A 19,189-nucleotide genomic window follows, 5' to 3' on the forward strand; every position below is an offset into this window, starting at 1 on the left:
ACAAATGTTTGCAATTGTATAAAGGAATTTAATTCGTTATTTTAAAGTTTAGAATTTGATTAATTTTATTACAATTATTTGCATTCTTTTTTATGAATTTAATCTGTTATAACAATTTACTGAATTTATTTAAATTAAACTTGAATTAAAGCGGCTTGGACACAAATTTGAAGCTAATGCTTTCTAATATTTTCAGTATAATATCATAACTTACAAGTTGCAAGAGCATTTCACACCAAAATATAATAAAAATAATAATTAAAATAAAAGTGTTGAGAAACTTTTTTTATCTGGAAATTATGAAAACTACGAGTATCGGGACACGTTTGATTGACACCCATCCTTGCACTTCCACGAAGGAAACTTTATCCTTGATTTTTAAGAAAAGTGGGAAATTTGTTATGTATTAATGAACAATATCAAAACTTTAATCCAGAAAATTTAAAGTAGAACGAGAGAAAGCAAATCCAACTCACGAGTATTGTCAGCTCGTTTAGTGACTTTAATGTTAAGTGATGTGTGCTGAGTAAACCGGTATGAGGTAAACATAATAACAGAGTTCGTGTCCTGTTTACAAATACAGATGTTTGACATGATGTTACGAAGAATTTCCTTGTCATTGAATTTCAAGAATTTTCATGTAAGTTAAATTCATGAAACTGAAATATTTTTTGATTAAAAAAAGAAAATTAAAATTTGTAAACAAAAAGGCAATATGCAATTGTGTCCAGATCCCTTTAATTGATTTCAGAATTTATTATTTCAAAATTGTTATATTTGTTCTAACCGAGTTTTACAAGTTTTGGATATCATATTTCTATCCAACCTGTGATAACAATTTAAACATATATTAATAAAGACTTGTGGAATTCGTTAAAACAAAATGAATTCAATATATCAAATTTTTTAACTCGTTATAACAAATTTTCTTCTAAGGCAATACATGTAAATGAATGTGTTGTCTTCAGAAAGTTACTTTTCAATGAATTGAATTGAACATATTTTATTGACAAAGCCAAAAGGATAAGACACAAGTTCTACAACTTAGATAGTCTTCTCCTTATTCAAAATTTTACAACATTGCCATAATAAAGTACAATTATTCTCAGTAACAATTAGTAGTGTCAAAGACTGTGAGCTCTTTATACCAGAATACAATTCTATATACAAAAATTAAGATTTTTTAGAAAATCTACCACATTCTTTTAAAAAAGTATGAATAACTTTAAAAATTTCTACATTTTGCTGATCAGAAAATGAATCTACACCCCATAACATCAAATGCACATCTATAATGTACAAACTGTTGAATGATAATAAATTACTCATTAGAGAATGTCTTGCTGTTGCATATTTTCTACAAACAAAAAACAAATGGTAGGGATCCTCTATTTGTCCACATGAGCAATTTGGATTGTCTATTAAATTACAGCGAAATAGGTCAGAATTTAAAATACAATTATGTCTTAACCTTGTGTGAATAATATTCCAAAATCTCTTTCCAAAAGAGAAATACTTTGGAGGTTTTACAATATTGCTTGACAAAATTTTTTTAAAACATTTAATGGAAGTTGCCTCCCTTATGTCGAGTTTAATTGCATTCCACTTTCTAACTTTTCAATATAGACATCCACTTCCATAAGTACGGTAAAACGAATTTTATTCGCTGTAACAACTTTTGGAATACGTTTTTAAAGACGAATATAATCTGTTGTTACAAATATTGAAATTTGTTATAACGAATTAAACAAATATGTTATAACAAATTTAATTCAATATAACGAATTCAAAAAAAATGTAAGAACGAATTAAAGCCCTTTTCTGAAATTCGACAATTACTTCTATCAAATTTAAAAATATTTTTGAAATATCCTAAATGGGCTCCCGTACATACATCTTCACTCTACCTGAAATAATAAGATCCAAGTGAATGTGAAAGGGGTTTTGTTATTATTCAAGATTCCTAACTCTTTGTAATAATTTTTATGAAGAAGAAAGTAGTATGATGTCATTTTTTGTGTAGGTATCCATTATTCTTTTTTTTTTTTTTTTTTACAATAATATATCTACAATTAAATGCAATGATTAATTTTTTAAAGTAATTGAAATTAAAGCACGAAAAAGAGCGAACATGTATAAAATTTGATATGTTTAAAATTAGGAAGGAGAAAGATATCATTGTACAATTTTATATTTTAAAAAAATCGCTCTTGATGTATTGCACATTTTCGGTAGCTATGTGAAAATTCGTTTACAGTTTGTTCTGAACGTTTATAAAGCTAAAAGTCACCACTGACAGTGATGAAGTAATTTCGGAACACAAAAAAATGACATGCTTCACAAAATGCACATGTAGTAATCTCGCATCTGTTGTAAACAACTTCCAGTAATGAATGTTCTTTAAATCAAACCGTAGTGCCAATTGAAAAGCCTAATGCATACTATCTACTGTACGGCTATTCCATATGACTACTAGATCTGAGTTTAATTCTATGCTACAAGACCGCTTCATTATGTCAAGTGGTGGCAGCATGCTATTCCGTAGCTAACCCTTACCCCCACCCAAAACCAAGTCCCAACCCATGGAAGTCTGGAAGCAAAATACAATGCACTAGGACACATCATGATGTCTTCTGATGCAGTTATCTTATGTTTCAATAATTTTCATGAGTTCTACTGGATGTAACATATGCAATGCACCAGGATAAAAACGTTATGTCTACTGGATGCAACATGCTTTGTACCAGACTACATAATCATATATACTGTTTGCAGTTATATTTGCATCAAAACCTTTCCTGAAGGTAGTTATATTTGCATCAAAACCTTTCCTGATTTTTATTGGTTACAACATGAAATGCACCAGGATGAAAACATTGTGTCTACTGGATACAACATGTTATGCACCAGGACCGCGTCATGAAGTCTACTGTATGCAGTTATTAATATGCATCAGGACTTTTCATGATGTCTACTGGTTGCAACATGCAATGCACCAGGATTAAAAAAAATTAATTTGTCTACTGGATACAACATGCTATGCACCAGGACCGCGTCATGAAGTCTACTGTATGCAGTTATTAATATGCATCAGGACTTTTCATGATGTCTACTGGTTGCAACATGCAATGCACCAGGATTTAAAAAAAATTAATTTGTCTACTGGATACAACATGCTATGCACCAGGACCGCGTCATGAAGTCTACTGTATGCAGTTATTAATATGCATCAGGACTTTTCATGATGTCTACTGGTTGCAACATGCAATGCACCAGGATTAAAAAAGATTAATTTGTCTACTGGATACAACATGCTATGCACCAGGACCGCGTCATGAAGTCCACTGTATGCAGTTATTAATATGCATCAGGACTTTTCATGATGTCTACTGGTTGCAACATGCAATGCACCAGGATTAAAAAAAAATAATTTGTCTACTGGATACAACATGCTATGCACCAGGACCGCGTCATGAAGTCTACTGTATGCAGTTATTAATATGCATCAGGACTTTTCATGATGTCTACTGGTTGCAACATGCAATGCACCAGGATTAAAAAAAATTAATTTGTCTACTGGATACAACATGCTATGCACCAGGACCGCGTCAAGAAAGTCTACTGTATGCAGTTATTAATATGCATCAGGACTTTTCATGATGTCTACTGGATACAACATGCAATGCACCAGGACCGCGTCGTAAAGTCTACTGTATGCAGCTATTTTGCATCAGGACTAGGGCTGTGTATTGAACAAAAAATTTCGAACGATGCGATCGATATTTCATAAAGCGATATATTGGATTTTTAACAATTCTAACTTAAAAGTCTTATTAATATATCATTTAATACATAAATTTTATTAAAACTTAGTGTTTTATAATTCATTTCGTAGTTCTTGTCTCATTGTCATTACAAAATACACTTCAAATTCAAACTTTTAAGATCTGTAAAACCAACATTTTAAAATAACTTGCATATGTACTAATTCAATTTATTTATGACAACACATATAGTCATGAATACAACAAACAATAACATACATAAAATCAATAAAAAAAAAAATTATTCCAGTAAGCATATCAGTTATTTTGAAGTTTTTTTTCTTTTTCTAATATCAAAGCACTTTTTCAGAAGGTTACGTACTCTTCTAAGAATTTTAATACTTGAAGGGTTGATAATGTCAATAATAGGGTTTTCTTTCATACATTGAGCATTAAATATATCACAATATTGTAATCTATACTGATCATAACTAGGACAATAAAGTATAAAATGTTTTTCATTTTCAATAAAAAGTTTACAAGCATGACATACACGTTTTTCTCTAGGAATAAGTGGCCTCCCCATTTCAATATGCAGTATATGAGCACTAATTCTTAGTTTTGTTAGGATTGTTCTTTCAGATTTCTTCAATGGTAATTGTAGGTAGTTCTGTAATTTATATTCATTTAAATTTATTATATTACTATAAAAAGTTGATTTTCCAGAATCTGATTTAGAAATGTTCTTAACTGTTCATAGATTTTGTTCCTATAGTGCTCCTCAAATTTATATCTTAAAATTTTATGTGATATGTCCAATGAGGATAAAGACAATTTCTGTTGTAGAGTAAAAAGTTTTCTTTTCCAAGATATTCTAGACCCCAATGTTTTATCTTCCTTAAATGCAGACACCACTAATTGGTCATGATGCTCATTCTCTGACTCTAAATTTTTCAATCTTGAATCAAATTTAAACATATTTTCATAACATGAATAAAATAGTGGGAATTGTCCCAACTCGTATAGAACAGCAACATTAGATGATTTTCTATGAACACCCAGCATGTCTTTAAATATCTGGAGTTGTATTTTTTCAAATGGGAAATGATCTGAGGATAATAAATCACACTTGTAGTCGGCAATCCAAATTTCAGAACCATAAGTTAAGATTGGAGTAATCATAGATCTATAAAGTTTTAGTATTGTCTCAACAGAAAAATTTATATTAGCTGGAAAATTAGTTTTTATAGCATAATAGGCTTTCTAGCTCTTTCTGACAGCTGTTCCGCTGAGAATTTTATTTTTCCATCAGATTTAAATACAAGTCCCAAATATTTATACTGATTTGTTATTTCTATAGGGCTATGATTGTAGTAAAAACCATACTCATTTTCATTATTCGTACTTAGAGAAAAAATCATAACATTTGTTTTTTCCATGTTCAAACATAATTTCCATTCATGACAATATTTACTTAAAATATCTATACATTTCTGTAAACCAATAGGTGTCTCCAATACAACAATAAGATCATCAACAAAAAACATGTGGTTAATAGGTAATGAATCTAAATGAGCTGGATCTGTGGCTGTATTATTGAAATATTTTAAAAAATCATCAATAAAAATATTGAAAAGTGTTGGACTCAGGTTATCACCTTGTTTCACTCCTCTATTTGCTAAAAATTCTTCACTCATTTGATTGTCCTTTTTACAGGTTTACAGGAGTAATAAGTATTTGAATATATATTGTATAAAAGTTTCAAAAAATTGCCACCAATGCCTTTTTTTTATTAATTTTATATAAAAGTGCAGATTTCCAAACAGTGTCGAAGGCTTTGGAAAAGTCTACAAAGCAGGCAAATAGTTTCTTTTTCTTTTTAAATGTATATTTGCTATTAAATATAAGTGTTCTTAAAACAAAGATATTGTCCGTAGTTCTATGGGTTTTTTTTCTAAAATCCGACTGATATGGACTGAGAAGATTATTAGATTCAAGATAGTAATTTAAACGTTGTTGTAAAATTCCAGTAAAGAGTTTCCCAAGACAACTTGTAACACTAAGACCTCTGTAATTGTTTGTATCGTTTGGATCACCACTTTTGTAAAGTGATGTAATAAGTGATGTACTAATTAGTTAAGATGTGATACCTCCTTAATGTTTAAATGATTACTCAGTTTTAATTAAAAACAGTTAAATATAGTCCTTGGTGATTGAAATTCCCAACTATAAAAAAACTGCCTGGCCGATACGTATTGAAAATATTTTTTTTTTTTGATACGATACATTCTTGAATATCGATTCGTATCGTTATATTGATTATTGACCCAGTCCTAATCAGGACTATTCATGATGATTGTTATCTACATCCACATCTCCATAGTACATCGTTCCATCAAACCTGATGATTATACGCTGGCCCTGCGCAAACGGACCTTTAAATTTAATTTAATGGGAATCTGTCAGCAAGTAATGAGTTGGAAAGGAGGCAAGCAACATTATTTCATGAGAAATAATTTACTATAGCCCTGGTTCTCACATGAAACACTGCCGTCTATTTGGGTTTTTTTTAACATTCTTCAGTAAAATTTCGTCTCAAGACATTCCAGTCCCAGTATTGGCATTGAAAAAAAAAAATGTCGGTTTCCATTAAAGTGAGTTAAAGAGTTAAAATCTAAAATTGAAAGCGTTGGTGATCTGGCATGTTGAACAGTTGAGGAAACATTTTCTAGTACTTACGTCAGTTTTTGTAGATTACATTACGAGTTGTGCAAAAAAGATTTTGATAAATCTTTTCATGATATGATGTTTATAGAGAAATTCTAGGGTATAAAAAAGTGGCTATGAATAGCAAAGCTCTTTTTCGTGCAATTTGAAATGCTTTAATTCAGTTTGATGTGAACAGTGCTTTTAATCGCTTTTCAAAGAGTGAATACTTATCTTCCTCTTTTTCACGATGTTGAAGTCTTTGCTTTATTGATCCACCATCTCTATACAAGTTTCCTTTTTTCTGTTATTCTAGTTAACTCTTGACAACTGAAAGAGTATACATGAATTAGATCTTATCACAGTTTTGGATAAAGAAATACTCCAAATCGTCATCTAAATTCAAATAAATGTTATTATATAGTTTGATAAAATATCATTCAAAAGGAAAAACACTTACTTATTTATCTTCAATAAAAATGCTGCATGCGTTGTGATGCGAGATGTAACGAAACGTCATAACCATTGTGACGTTTTATTCCTTTATGACGTCATTAGCAGCACATTCGGAACTTCACAAACATTTCATTAAAAAGACCAAAAGCTGTTCCAAATGGGCGCACTTGTTTCAGACATCCGGGCGATGACCCGGTTCACTTTTATCACATGACATACTGACCCGGTTAGTGTCGCTGAAACGAGTGAAAATTCAGCCGAAAAATGGCTGCTACTGTTATGGGTGCTGTTTCTGCAATATATAATTTTCTCTGAACGGACGAGGCCAACGATTTAGTGGATATATTTGCATTTTAGTATTTTCTAGATCAATTCAATGCACAATCTGTTGATTTGTAGTACAGGGCCTCGTTACAAACAAAACTGAAAAGTGACTTTAAAATTATAAAAAGGAAGTGTTGGTCGTGCAAATATAAACGAACATTTCGTAAAAGTTACTTATTACCTCAGTAGTGTATGTTTATTAAAATTGAAACTACTGCAAATGATAAAAAACGAATATTTCACCACCAAGAAAATTTCTACCTCCGTTTTCCGCCATATTGCTTTTCATCTGGCCGCTCGAAATTTTTCGGGCGATCCGGGCTACTTTCTAACCGCCCGGCGGCTTATAAATATTTGAAACAAGTTACTTGCCCGCTTCCGGAAGTATCAACCGGCTTGACCCGGCTTATGAAACAAGTGCGCCCAATGACTAGACATAACCGGTATGAAAAAGTTTTGCCGACTCCATTAGGCCCTTAAGGCTTTGACATGGTAAACAGAGTATACGTCTCTGGAAGTCCGCATAGAAAATATGCAAGATTCCATGCAATTTCTTAAATTCATCAAAAGAATTTGTTTAAGCCAAGGGGGAAGGGGGGGGTATTTTTTCCTGGTACAGAAACTCTATTTATTTCACCTCGTTTCAGTTCTGTATTAGGGACCAGGCAAAATTTGTCACAATGATGGGACCGGTACAAAACAAATTCTCATTTAAAAAAATTACGTGTCCCATGGCTTTCATATTGAAAAAAAAATATTTGTCCCCTGCCTTTAGACTTTAAAAAAAGTTACTGTCCCATGGTTATATCTTGATGTTCGTGAGATTATTGCAACCATAAAAACCCAAAAAGCACAATTTTAACAATTAATTTTATATATTAACCAAAGGAGTCTTTCAGATTACAATTATTTCAAACATTGATGAAAGTTTAGTTCAAAATATATTTTTTTCATTATAAATGAATTGGATTGAACAGCAGGCATAAATGCCTAAAATCATTCTATTTTAGAGATGTTACTCTAGAATTTGTTAGGAGTATATTTTGAATGATTTGTTGAAATAATTTGTTTGTTCATAACTCTTATTTTTTAATTTGTTTGTTAATTTGTTAATTTTTGCATGCAGCATAATATGGATTTCAGATTTACATAAAAAAAACTTTAAATGTCTGTGTATCTTTGCCAGTAGTGACTTTCGTAATTGATGGTAAACAAAAAAAAAGGTTTCAAATTGTTAAAACTCTTATCTTCAAATGCTTCCTTCAAAGTCAGTAAGGCAGTAATAGGTTTCCCCTGATCCACTGGTAATAGTAGGAACTAGATCTTAAATTTCTAAATGCACCTCCCATCGGATTTATTAAAAACAGAATGGTGAAGAACAATATATTCAAATAGACTTGATCAATATAAATAAATCAGATCACTCGCATGTCCCTGGAGATCAATATTGATGAAAACTAACATGACTGATTGACAAACTGATGATATTAAAAATCATTGATTATTGTGTAATTATCCTATACCCAAAACAGAGCAAGTCATTGTGTAAATTGATACTTGTCTTAATAAGCAGCACTAAAGAATTAAACACAAGCTCAAATGTCTTGGGGGGGGGGGGGAGGGACTCAAGTTCTTTACAGCATATTTGGTGTTTGAATGAAAATGACATTAAAGTAAGTTGGAACACTGCAGACATTTATATGAAAGCAATCACACTCTCAGTGCAAGGTCCAATTCATTAAACCCTTCCACTATTGATTTTTGCAATCCAGATTTGAAACAATAATGTTAACTCATATTAAACATGTGAAAGCAATATACTGTATAATATTATCTTGCATAATTGCTTGTAAACAAGTGTTCTCACTTACTTAACACATTTCAAGTCAATAACATTGCATTATCTAGCAACCTAATGACACATAATTAATTCATCTTCAAGACCCTTCTGAAACTGAAAAACACTTCCTATTATTTGTTTGACTTATTGTTGAAAATTATCATGAATAAGAAAAGATTGAAAAAAATGTTTGTATTTTAGTGAAAAATAATCATTAAAGAGGCAAGTAAAAAACAATATAAACTTTTATTCAAATAACACAGTCAACATAATTACACAGAACATCAACATTGAGCTATAAAAACTAGGACGGAAATAATACAAAATCAGTTTAGTAAACATTCATTATCTTGCAGCTTACCTTTAAAAAAAAAACCTTTGTGTGTAGTTTTTTTTTCACTAAAAATCAAACTTGTGTGGAGATGAGGATAAAAATATTTCCAAGTACAACTGGCTACAGTGTATAATATAGTCTTACTGCATGATTCTCTTGTATGCATTATTAGTCTTTACATTATTACTGTGTAAATTAATTACAAAAAATATCAAATTAAAACACAAAAACTCCATTGTAATGAGTTTTAACAAAATGTTTCTTCAAACCTTTTATGGCTTTAAATCACTTATTGCTGACTGAAAGCTAATTAAAAGGATATAATAATTTTTTTTTAATTCCTGGAGAAAACTAATTTTCTTTAGAAGATGTGATCAATAGTGCATCTAAAAATAGATTTATTAAAACAATGATCATCAATCTTTTCATAAGTAATATTCAAACATAAAAAAGTTTGATTGAACCATAATTATTTCCTTATAACCAAAATGTAGGCCTTCGAAAAAGCTGTTTTTTATTGTTATTTTTAATGTTATTTCAAAGTAAGAATAATGACAATATCATAAACAAAGTAACAACACTAATGAAATACAACAATAACTTAATAATTAGTTTTTACAATAAAGTTCTGAATGTCAATTTCAGTTTCAATAAAAAAAAAGGAACAAATGATGGAATGTTTTATGTGATGGAAATGCATTTTCATTTTCAAAACTCTCTCTTCATTTCAGTAATGAGTCGTTTATAAACATTTTGCCAGAAGCATTATTGCGTCTAATTATAAAAATTTACAAGCCATAGAAGAAAATAATTTTCTTAATCAGCATAAATTTTCATTTATGGTAGTATTCTGAAATGCAAACATATCTGAGGAACCAGAAATACAAGAATGAAAAAAATATGGGAATAAACTTATGAAAATTATCAAGAGACAGTAATTATGCATAAAGCTTCATCTGACTTTGGACATCTTCGAGACTGCTAATGCCAAATCTGTCACTCTCTGTCTGCATCAACTCGAATATCGACTGGAGTTGTCTCCTCTGAACTTCTCTTTCCTCCTCAATCTGCTCCTCGGTGAGATCTTTGTTGAATTTCTTTGCAGTCACTCTCTGTTTGGCCTTTTTCACTTCACTCTGTATGTGTTCACAGTAGGTGAGGGGGTCCATCTCTGGTTGAAGGTTTGAAGAAATCAGAGGGGCATCTCCATCTGTAAAAATTAAGTGATAATTGCTGCTAATTTCCGACTGCGTCTGGGAAATAAGAGAGAAGTTTACTTGTTCAATTATTGGATAATTAATCACACATATATACAAAGAAAAATTACCTCCAACTTCCCCAGGAGCAACATCATCTTCGGCTACTTGAGACTGGTCAGTGTGCGTTTTCTGTTGTGAATGTGTAGCTTTCTCGTCCATTTTCTTCTCATTCACGGACTGTGGGCGTTGATTGTTTTGCAGAAACCTTTTGTATGTAAAAATAACTGAAAGAATTAGGACTAAAGCAGTAAATCCTACTGACAAGGGATAAAAATAAGGAGATGACTTCGACACAAGCTGCTCCATTGTGGAGAAAGCATCCATTTGGTTGCTGAAAAATGAAAGCGCTTACGTCACATTGACGCAAGCGTCTACTTGACAAAGACAAAAATGTCTGCGCCCATGACTGGTGAGTTGCCATTACTTCTTCAATTATATTTCTCTAAAGTGTGCTGTTATATAGTATGTTTAATATATATAATATATATCACGCAATTTAAGTTCAAGTGCTCAAAGATATTTTTCATATTTCTTCAGACTTAATGTATTTTAACGACTTGTAACATGTCTTAGACTTATATCTGCTTCAGAGTACTGGAAAAGTACCAAACTTTTTCTCCAAATTTAATATTTCCCTTCTAAATGTATTGTTTTCTTAAACCATGTAAATGGGTTTACGCTGAGTATTTTGTTTGTTTTTCGAATGGTCTAATTTCTCAGTTTTAGACTTTGTTTGTTTGTTTTGTTTTGTTTTTTAAATACATTTCTTTCATTAAATTTAGATGATTTAAAGGAAAAACACCTTTATTTCATGTAACTAAAGGATACTTTCAGAACCATGCTCTAAAAGGGCATATTATTGCACTGATATATATTTTTACTATATATATTTTTAATATTATTTTTATCATTTCAAGTGCATTGTTAAGGACTCAGTTATTTGGGATTTTATTCATCTTTGTTATATTTCATAGATATAATTAATATGATTCTCCAGTAAGAATCTTAAGTTTTATTAATGAATTCTAGAGAGTGCTGTTGACCACTTGTCTGCAGTTCGACATGTCATACTGGTTTTGTCTGGGAAGGGTGGAGTTGGGAAAAGTACAGTTGCCACACAAATAGCTTTAGGTCTCAGGCATGCTGGAAAGAAGGTGAGAACTGAACTGTTGTTATGACATGTGACAATAATGCATAATAAGCTTTACAATAAACATGTTTTTTTTTTTTTTTTTTGTTATAGGTTGGTTTACTTGATGTTGACTTGTGTGGTCCCAGTATCCCTCGTATGTTTAATGTCCATCAACAAGATGTGCATCAGTGTACAGAGGGGTAAGAAAACAGGATGAAAAATTTATTTTTTGTAAAAGTTAAAACGTTCTCTGTTGCAGTTTGGAACATATAATGCAGTCTCTATAAAAACTAGAGACATAATGATTAAGACAGAAGTAAATTTCAGTAACAAGATTTGTTTAAATGATTGGGCTTGCATCATTCTTGTAAATTCAGATCTTTATTGAGTGAAGGTCCATAACAAATAAAGATAAGAATACATGTGGTGTATTGATTATGATCAGGTGGCTTCCAGTTTTTGTTGACAAGGAACAAAAACTTGCATTGATGTCAATAGGCTTTTTGGTTGAAAATGCTCAAGATGCTATCATTTGGAGAGGACCAAAGAAAACAGGTATGTCATTTTAAAAAGAATCTATAAATTAGTTTTCAGTGAGTATAAAAAAATACATGTATTATATTTCTTTCATAATCAAATGTTATATGTATTTTCATGCAGTTGACAGAACACCATGCTGTATAAACCAAAAATTTCAAAATGATTTAAATTTGTATTAAATAAGCTTATGAAAACAGATAAGTTATGATAGATACGAGGGTTGTTCGGAAAAATCGTGGACTACCGTCATAACTATTTTACTTAATGTCATATTATATCCAAATTTGGAAGAAATACTTCAACAGTAAATTCATATGATGAGTATTAAAAAAATTTAAAATATCATGTTTTATTTTAAACTTATTTAAACTTTAAAAATGCAAAAATCGGATCACGGAGCAGGTCAAAATTTTGTAATTTACAATCAAGACACTAAATAATGTCTGATGTCATATCTTTTGTAAAATGACACAAAAACAAAAAATTCTACACGTTCAAATTAAGAATTGTTTCATCGTTTCTGATTCCAAATAAGGATTTACGTTGAAAAGAAATCAGTTTCAGAAGATAGGTATTCCTCATTGAAAAAGGCAAAAAAGATGACATCATAGAACGTCACGGAGCAGCAGTTAACCATACAAATTTGTATTGTACTCTGGAGAACTTCAGAAAAAACTCTGAAAATGCCGGAGGAAGTAGGAAATATGTCAAAAGCGAGCCATTCATGTGTGTGTACATGGTACAAGCGGTATTTGAATGATAGAATACTCTTCTTAGACAATGGTGTGTGAGAAAATGGATTATCTGTAAAAATCTTATCAAGACCATTAAAAAGTTAGTAACGTCATGCTAAGAGTTTGGCACTTCACAGATACTGATCTTGTGAATGCACACTTATGCAGTGAAAAAAAATATAATATTGACAAACAAAATGATGCTACTGAAACAATTGTTTGCAAAATAGATTTCAAGTGATAGAGAAACGTTTTTAATGAGTGCACTGGTATTGGGCAATGCTGTGTGAAATGTATAGGGAGAGTATTTTTGAGAACCACATGTCGGTATGTTTTTGACGTTACTGTGTTGTTGAGTTTGCTCCATGGTTACAATACGTGATGATTTTAAAATTAAATATCATGAATTCTATTAAATCACATGGAATGAAACTTCACACTTAAACAAATTAAATATTTTTACATATGATAATGTGCTCATTTTAAATTTCTTGAAGATAGTATAACGAAGACTGGCATAATCAACGAACTTTCCAAACAACCCTTGTATATATGTACATGTAGTAATAATTTTAAAAAGCTAAAAATTTTCAAGAAATTTTATTTTTTAATTACAGCAATGATTAAACAGTTTCTAAGGGATGTTGTTTGGAGAGATATAGATTACTTAATCATTGACACACCTCCAGGAACAACAGATGAACACATCAGTGCTATTGAGAACCTGAAAACATACAATCCTGACGGAGCAATACTGGTCACCACCCCACAGGTACAGCGTTAGCTATTTAGCATTCTAGTCACCACCCCACAGGTAAAGCATTAGCTATTTAGCATTCTAGTCACCACCCCACAGGTACAGCATTACAAATGTAGCTATTTAGCATTCTAGTCACCACCCCACAGATACAGCATTAGCTATTCAGCATTCTAGTCACCACCCCACAGATACAGCATTAGCTATTTAGCATTCTAGTCACCACCCCACAGGTACACTGGTACAGCATTAGCTATTTAGCATTGTAATTACCACCCAGTAGGTAACAAATTACTGGTCGCCACAATATGGTAGAAATCACTGGTTACTACCATACAGGTACAGCATTAGCTATTAAGCATTATAGTCACCACCCAGTAAGCAAAAAATTACTGGTCACCACAATGCAGCTAGAAATCACCAGTTACTACCACAGGTAGAATTGTATTAAATCACCTACATGTAACAGGTAAAAAAATTCTGGTCATCGTAACAGTAAGTTTCCTACATTAATAAATTTGTTTAAATCTGGATTAAGGAGAATGGTGTCTTTGATCATATGATGCTTAATTTTGTTCGCTTTGTAGGCAGTTTCTGTGGGAGATGTGAAAAGGGAGATAACTTTCTGCAGGAAAACCCACATACCTGTCATAGGAATAATCGAGAACATGAGTGGATTTGTCTGTCCAAACTGTACTGTAAGTTGAGTTTGCTAAATAATGGAAGTAAACCGTATATACTCACCTATAAGTCAGATACAGTCAAACCTGTATTAAGCAGTTACCTGCGGGAACCATTAAAAGTGACCTTTATAGAGAGGTGACCTTTGAAAAGAGGTTAATCTTTTTTAAGAAAAATTCTTTTCTAATTTATGTAAGTTCTGTGTCTTAAAATACTACATCATAGAATATTAAAGAGAGATGTGTTTTGGACATCAATTGTCTCAGTTAGATTTTTTTTTCTAAATTTAAATAGTCTCAAGATTAAGTTCAAAATAAATTTGATGACTCCAACAAAAAATATATTGAGTCTAATAGGACATTGCATCATCCTCCCTCCAAACAACTACAAAACTTTCTTTTATTATAAGATTACATTATCATGTTGTGTCATGAATAAAATATAATGTATTTTCTATCTAAACTGCCTCTAAAAAACAAGTTTAGTTAGTCCTTATAGTTGTATGTTTAATGATACATAATAGTAGCATAATAAACAGACAAGTCATTATATTCTCAGTTTATCAAAGCAGTGCATAATACAAATGATATCAAATTCACAGGTGTTGTGAGCAATGAAGTGTGACTAATCCTAACGGTCGTCTTACCCAGTTGAAAATCACGAGATAATCAGGACACACATTCAGTATACAAAACAGTTAATTAGGGTTTCTACAAATAATACGTTTCCTATGTGTAAAAAACGGCCTGTCATGCGTTTACGCAATTACACCTATCGGAGTTGGGCATACCAAACATGAACTAATAATTAGGAAACACCTAATTATTGTATTCATTAATAGATGAATAAGGATGCCTTGTGTATCACTCAGTATTTTTTAAACCAGATTCCAATTCAGTAAGATTAAGATTCTCCTAAGTCCGTTTCCTGATAACCTTTTCGGTCACAAGCACCCTTGTTTAGTTTTGTTAAAAAAAAATAAATTATCCAATATTTTAAATGGTTTTAATAAGGCCAATTTTTTTTCCCATGATCTCGCTACACAAGACCAATTAATTACATTAGTGACAAAAATTGGCAGTCACCTGACTTGAGATCTGGTCACGTGATCGGACAAAATGGCCACTATATACGAGGTAAATCGGCGATTTTACATGAAATTTGATGACTGCTGACCGCGTTACGCAGGTGACCGCTCAATAGAGTTACATTATATAGGAAAATTCACTGGGAGGAAATAAAATGACCGCATAGGACAGGTGACCGCTGGATAAAGGTGACCGCTATGACAAGTTTGACTGTATTTGGGAGTTGTTTTTGGATTCAAAACTCTATGTCCAACTTACAAGTGAATTCTAGAAAATTGGATATTTTTTGGATATATAGTAATATTGTAACTACTCTAATGATAATTGTTTATTAAGGTTGGAACTTAATATAAATCAGGAAAGAAAGAAGTAAGATTACCTCATGCATATAACATCAATGCTTACAGATTTAAATGATCCTATTATTTGTTTAAACTCTTGATAAAGGATCAAATATGGATGTCTTGCCCCAAAATATACTTTGAAACTCAGGTAAATACAATAGAATATTAATCTGAAATTGGTTACAGATTCTGGCAAAAAACTGCACTGACTTACATGTATAAGCGAGTAAATACAAAAATCCTCCAAAATAAGCTGAAAAGATACAACCAACTTATAGGCAAGTATATATGGTATGTAAGTTGGTTAGGAAATGAGTATTGTTATGATTGTTTTCTTTTCCAGGAATGTACAAATGTGTTTTCAAAAGGGGGAGGACAAGCACTAGCGAAAGAATACCATGTGCCATTTTTGGGTAAGACATGTTACTGGTTTTGCTGAAAACTTTAATTTGAGATTTTAAAGAAAATCAAAATTTTGTATTTTCAAATTGAAGTCAAGTCTCAGTGTCTTTGCATTCATACTAATGTGACATATAATAGTATCATTAAGCATGCATAAAAAATGTCTTTAGAATTGAACTGTTGATATTTTTTGTCCTTGCTGTATATTTTTATGTATACAGTTTTATATGTACAATACTTCTTGAACTTTAAATTCTAAATATCAATATAGGTTGTATCCCTTTGGACCCTGAGCTCTCAAAATGTTCTGACGAAGGTAAAAGTTTCATCGAACACTATGAGGGATCTCCAACATTATATGCTATCCAAAAAGTGGTGGATCGATTAATTCAAATTGACAGAGACCTCCCTTGAACTAGGAACTGAAAAATTGCAGGACCCAGCCAACAGAAAAAAGTGCTCCATGAATAAATCATTCAGTGATTACTGCTGAATGACTTGGTGATATTATTATATATATACAGCTATATTATTCATCCTCGTCTTAACATCTGACATTGTTGACACACAGCAGTGTAAGAGCTCATTGAAATAATAACTTCATTTACATGAAATTTTTTTGTTCATTAGTGATTTGCAATTGAAAAGGAACTGCCAAAACATTTTGAAAATTATTTATATTTAATAAGCATTCAGTTTTTGAAATACAATGTATTGGATAAATGCTTTGCTTATCAGAGAAATATTTTGCATAGTTTTAGTACAGGTCATATTTTGTATTTTAAGTTTGAATAAATCCATGTCATTCCCCATCTCAGTAGTGCTAGCTCTTGTTTAACTTTTTTTTTTTTTGACAATATACTTGTATTGATATGTTTGTAACAGCTTTCAGTATATAAATAAATATGTATTTTAATCAATTTTTTAGTGCCATACTGTACTTATTATCCAGTCCCTGAAAGTACATTTTGTTAGCTATAATGTACATTCCATGTATTGTACTGAGCAAATTAGTTTTGTTAATTTAGTTTTGTTAACATTACATGTATTATAAACATTTTAGCTGCCTAAAAATAGAATTGAAACAAATAAAAACAAAAAGTACAATTATTTTGGCACTTCATTCTGATATTACATGTACATGTATTATTGTATAAAGCCTTACTTTGATAAGTTTTCGTTTTGCCCAATTTTGGTATAAAACAAATTCTATTATTAAAGAGAAGTACATGTATGTAGATATACATTTTTCCTTTGCAATTCTTTGAATGATTTTCAATTATTCAGAATAAACTGTACATATTCAGCAGTTTTCCTTATTTTGATCGAATAGAAAAATAGCCCAGAATGTGTCCTGTGTTTAAATGGGTGTATTGGTAAAAGCCAGAAATAAGGCAGGATTGTTGAATGGGAACTTCACACTTTTTAGTTTGCCTGTGCTTATGATAGAAAAGTCACTCATGCATTTCTTGGATCCTTGTCTACATTTGGAATAAAAGGTTATGTTACAGTTTTCCTTGGTTAGATTTGATGTATAGCCTACTATCTGTGTTTATAATTTTACCTTGGGATGTGACCAAAGAGATGGATTTTAGTGGATTTTAAACGACAGGGTCAGCGTTCAGAGGAAATTGTTTGTGACACAGTTCTCTTTCTAGTCACCGTAAAATTGTTGGACTCTTCAACTGGAGTTTAAGTACCCAATAAAATGACAAGATCAACATGAAGATGTTAAAATTTCAATGCTTGTTTTAATTCTAGTATATTGTTTGATTTTGCAGTGTAAAGATTGATGTGTAGAGATGAAATTTTTTATAGACAGTCATGCTCAGTAGCATATGAAAAGTCTAGTCAGTAGCATTATTTGATTTAATGTCAAGTGCAGTTGACTTAAATTGACTCTGAACACTGGTTAATTCTTAAATGTACCTGGGCATGTAGCCACACCTAAAAGAATTATGTATGAGAGGAATGAATTAATACCTACCTTCCATCCACAAATAAGAGGGTAGAGACATTACCTCATCTTGTAAATTGAAAAGTTGTGGCTCAGTTAATGCAAATCTTTGGATGTTGATTGATATTCAATTAAACATGTATTAGCTAAATTTCCAAAAATTTCCTTTATCCAATATTGAAAATATGTGGAAAACACACAAATAAAACAAAAAGCTGAAGAATGTACATTAAGTTCCATCAACTTTATTTCTTGATCATATCACAGCCTAAATCACAGTATCATTGATTGTCCTTTGTCATAACTCCAGGTTCTAGTTCATAAAAAGTTTAAGTTCATGTATTAGTAGAAGACAATTTCAAGAATCATATGGGAAAAAAATCAACCTATTGGAAATATGTAGTACATGTACATAGCAATTTTTTTTTGTTCACAAACAAATAAATCCATTAATGCATGCTGTTATTATTTAAAGTTTATGTAACTTTGAAAATGAAATTGAAAATTTTAAAAATTGTATTTGCAGCAAAATTTATCAATACACAAAATTTCCAACACATTGTCAAACTATAAACTTACTGCATAGATGTAGAACCCTGCATTATGTATGTCTTCCTGAGTACATAAACCCATGTTTTGGGAGTGTCTTTTTATGTTCATGTATTAAAATATAATTTATATCTTATTTAAACAGTGATAAAAATCTTTAAAATATTAAATATGCATAAAACTCTTTTTATAAACTTTACTTCATCTATTCTAAAATATAATTTCTTTCACATAAATTTACAGGTAATACTTTCTCCATTCAATGTGAATTTATCATTAACTGTTACGGAGTTAGATAAATCTCATCATATACATGTATATT

The 19,189-nt window shown here is 31.0% G+C and overlaps 2 protein-coding genes across 2 annotated transcripts; one reads left to right on the forward strand and one right to left on the reverse strand.

The window, feature by feature from the left end:
• Nucleotides 1-9,897: 9,897 nt before the first annotated feature.
• Nucleotides 9,898-11,010, reverse strand: LOC133190379 (matrix-remodeling-associated protein 7-like). Its single transcript, XM_061325983.1, has 2 exons — nt 10,752-11,010; nt 9,898-10,634 (listed from the first exon to the last, which is right to left on the reverse strand). The coding sequence occupies exons 1-2, from the start codon at nt 11,005-11,007 to the stop codon at nt 10,363-10,365; spliced, it is 528 nt and encodes a 175-aa protein (XP_061181967.1). The 5' UTR covers nt 11,008-11,010; the 3' UTR covers nt 9,898-10,362.
• A 48-nt stretch (nt 11,011-11,058) lies between these two features.
• LOC133190378 (cytosolic Fe-S cluster assembly factor NUBP2 homolog) lies at nt 11,059-17,874 on the forward strand. The gene is made up of 8 exons (XM_061325982.1): nt 11,059-11,092; nt 11,713-11,837; nt 11,927-12,015; nt 12,261-12,370; nt 13,707-13,861; nt 14,434-14,544; nt 16,303-16,372; nt 16,633-17,874. The coding sequence occupies exons 1-8, from the start codon at nt 11,074-11,076 to the stop codon at nt 16,773-16,775; spliced, it is 822 nt and encodes a 273-aa protein (XP_061181966.1). The 5' UTR covers nt 11,059-11,073; the 3' UTR covers nt 16,776-17,874.
• The last annotated feature ends 1,315 nt before the right edge of the window (nt 17,875-19,189 follow it).

This window comes from Saccostrea echinata, unplaced genomic scaffold (assembly GCF_033153115.1).
Source record: "Saccostrea echinata isolate AGI-Se365-2 ecotype Australia unplaced genomic scaffold, CSIRO_AGI_Sech_v1 ptg000022l, whole genome shotgun sequence".
Taxonomy (NCBI): Eukaryota; Metazoa; Mollusca; class Bivalvia; order Ostreida; family Ostreidae; genus Saccostrea; species Saccostrea echinata.

What these genes read in the sequence shown, in the direction of transcription:
- LOC133190378 (XM_061325982.1), top strand. An exon ending in GAGAGGACCAAAGAAAACAG is followed by an intron (nt 12,371 to 13,706) that starts GTATGTCATTTT and finishes TTTTAATTACAG; the next exon opens with CAATGATTAAACAGTTTCTA. An exon ending in TTGTCTGTCCAAACTGTACT is followed by an intron (nt 14,545 to 16,302) that starts GTAAGTTGAGTT and finishes TTTCTTTTCCAG; the next exon opens with GAATGTACAAATGTGTTTTC.
- LOC133190379 (XM_061325983.1), bottom strand. Translation starts at nt 11,007, where the DNA reads ATGGATGCTTTCTCCACAATGGAGCAGCTTGTGTCGAAGTCATCTCCT. An exon ending in TGCTCCTGGGGAAGTTGGAG is followed by an intron (nt 10,635 to 10,751) that starts GTAATTTTTCTT and finishes TAATTTTTACAG; the next exon opens with ATGGAGATGCCCCTCTGATT.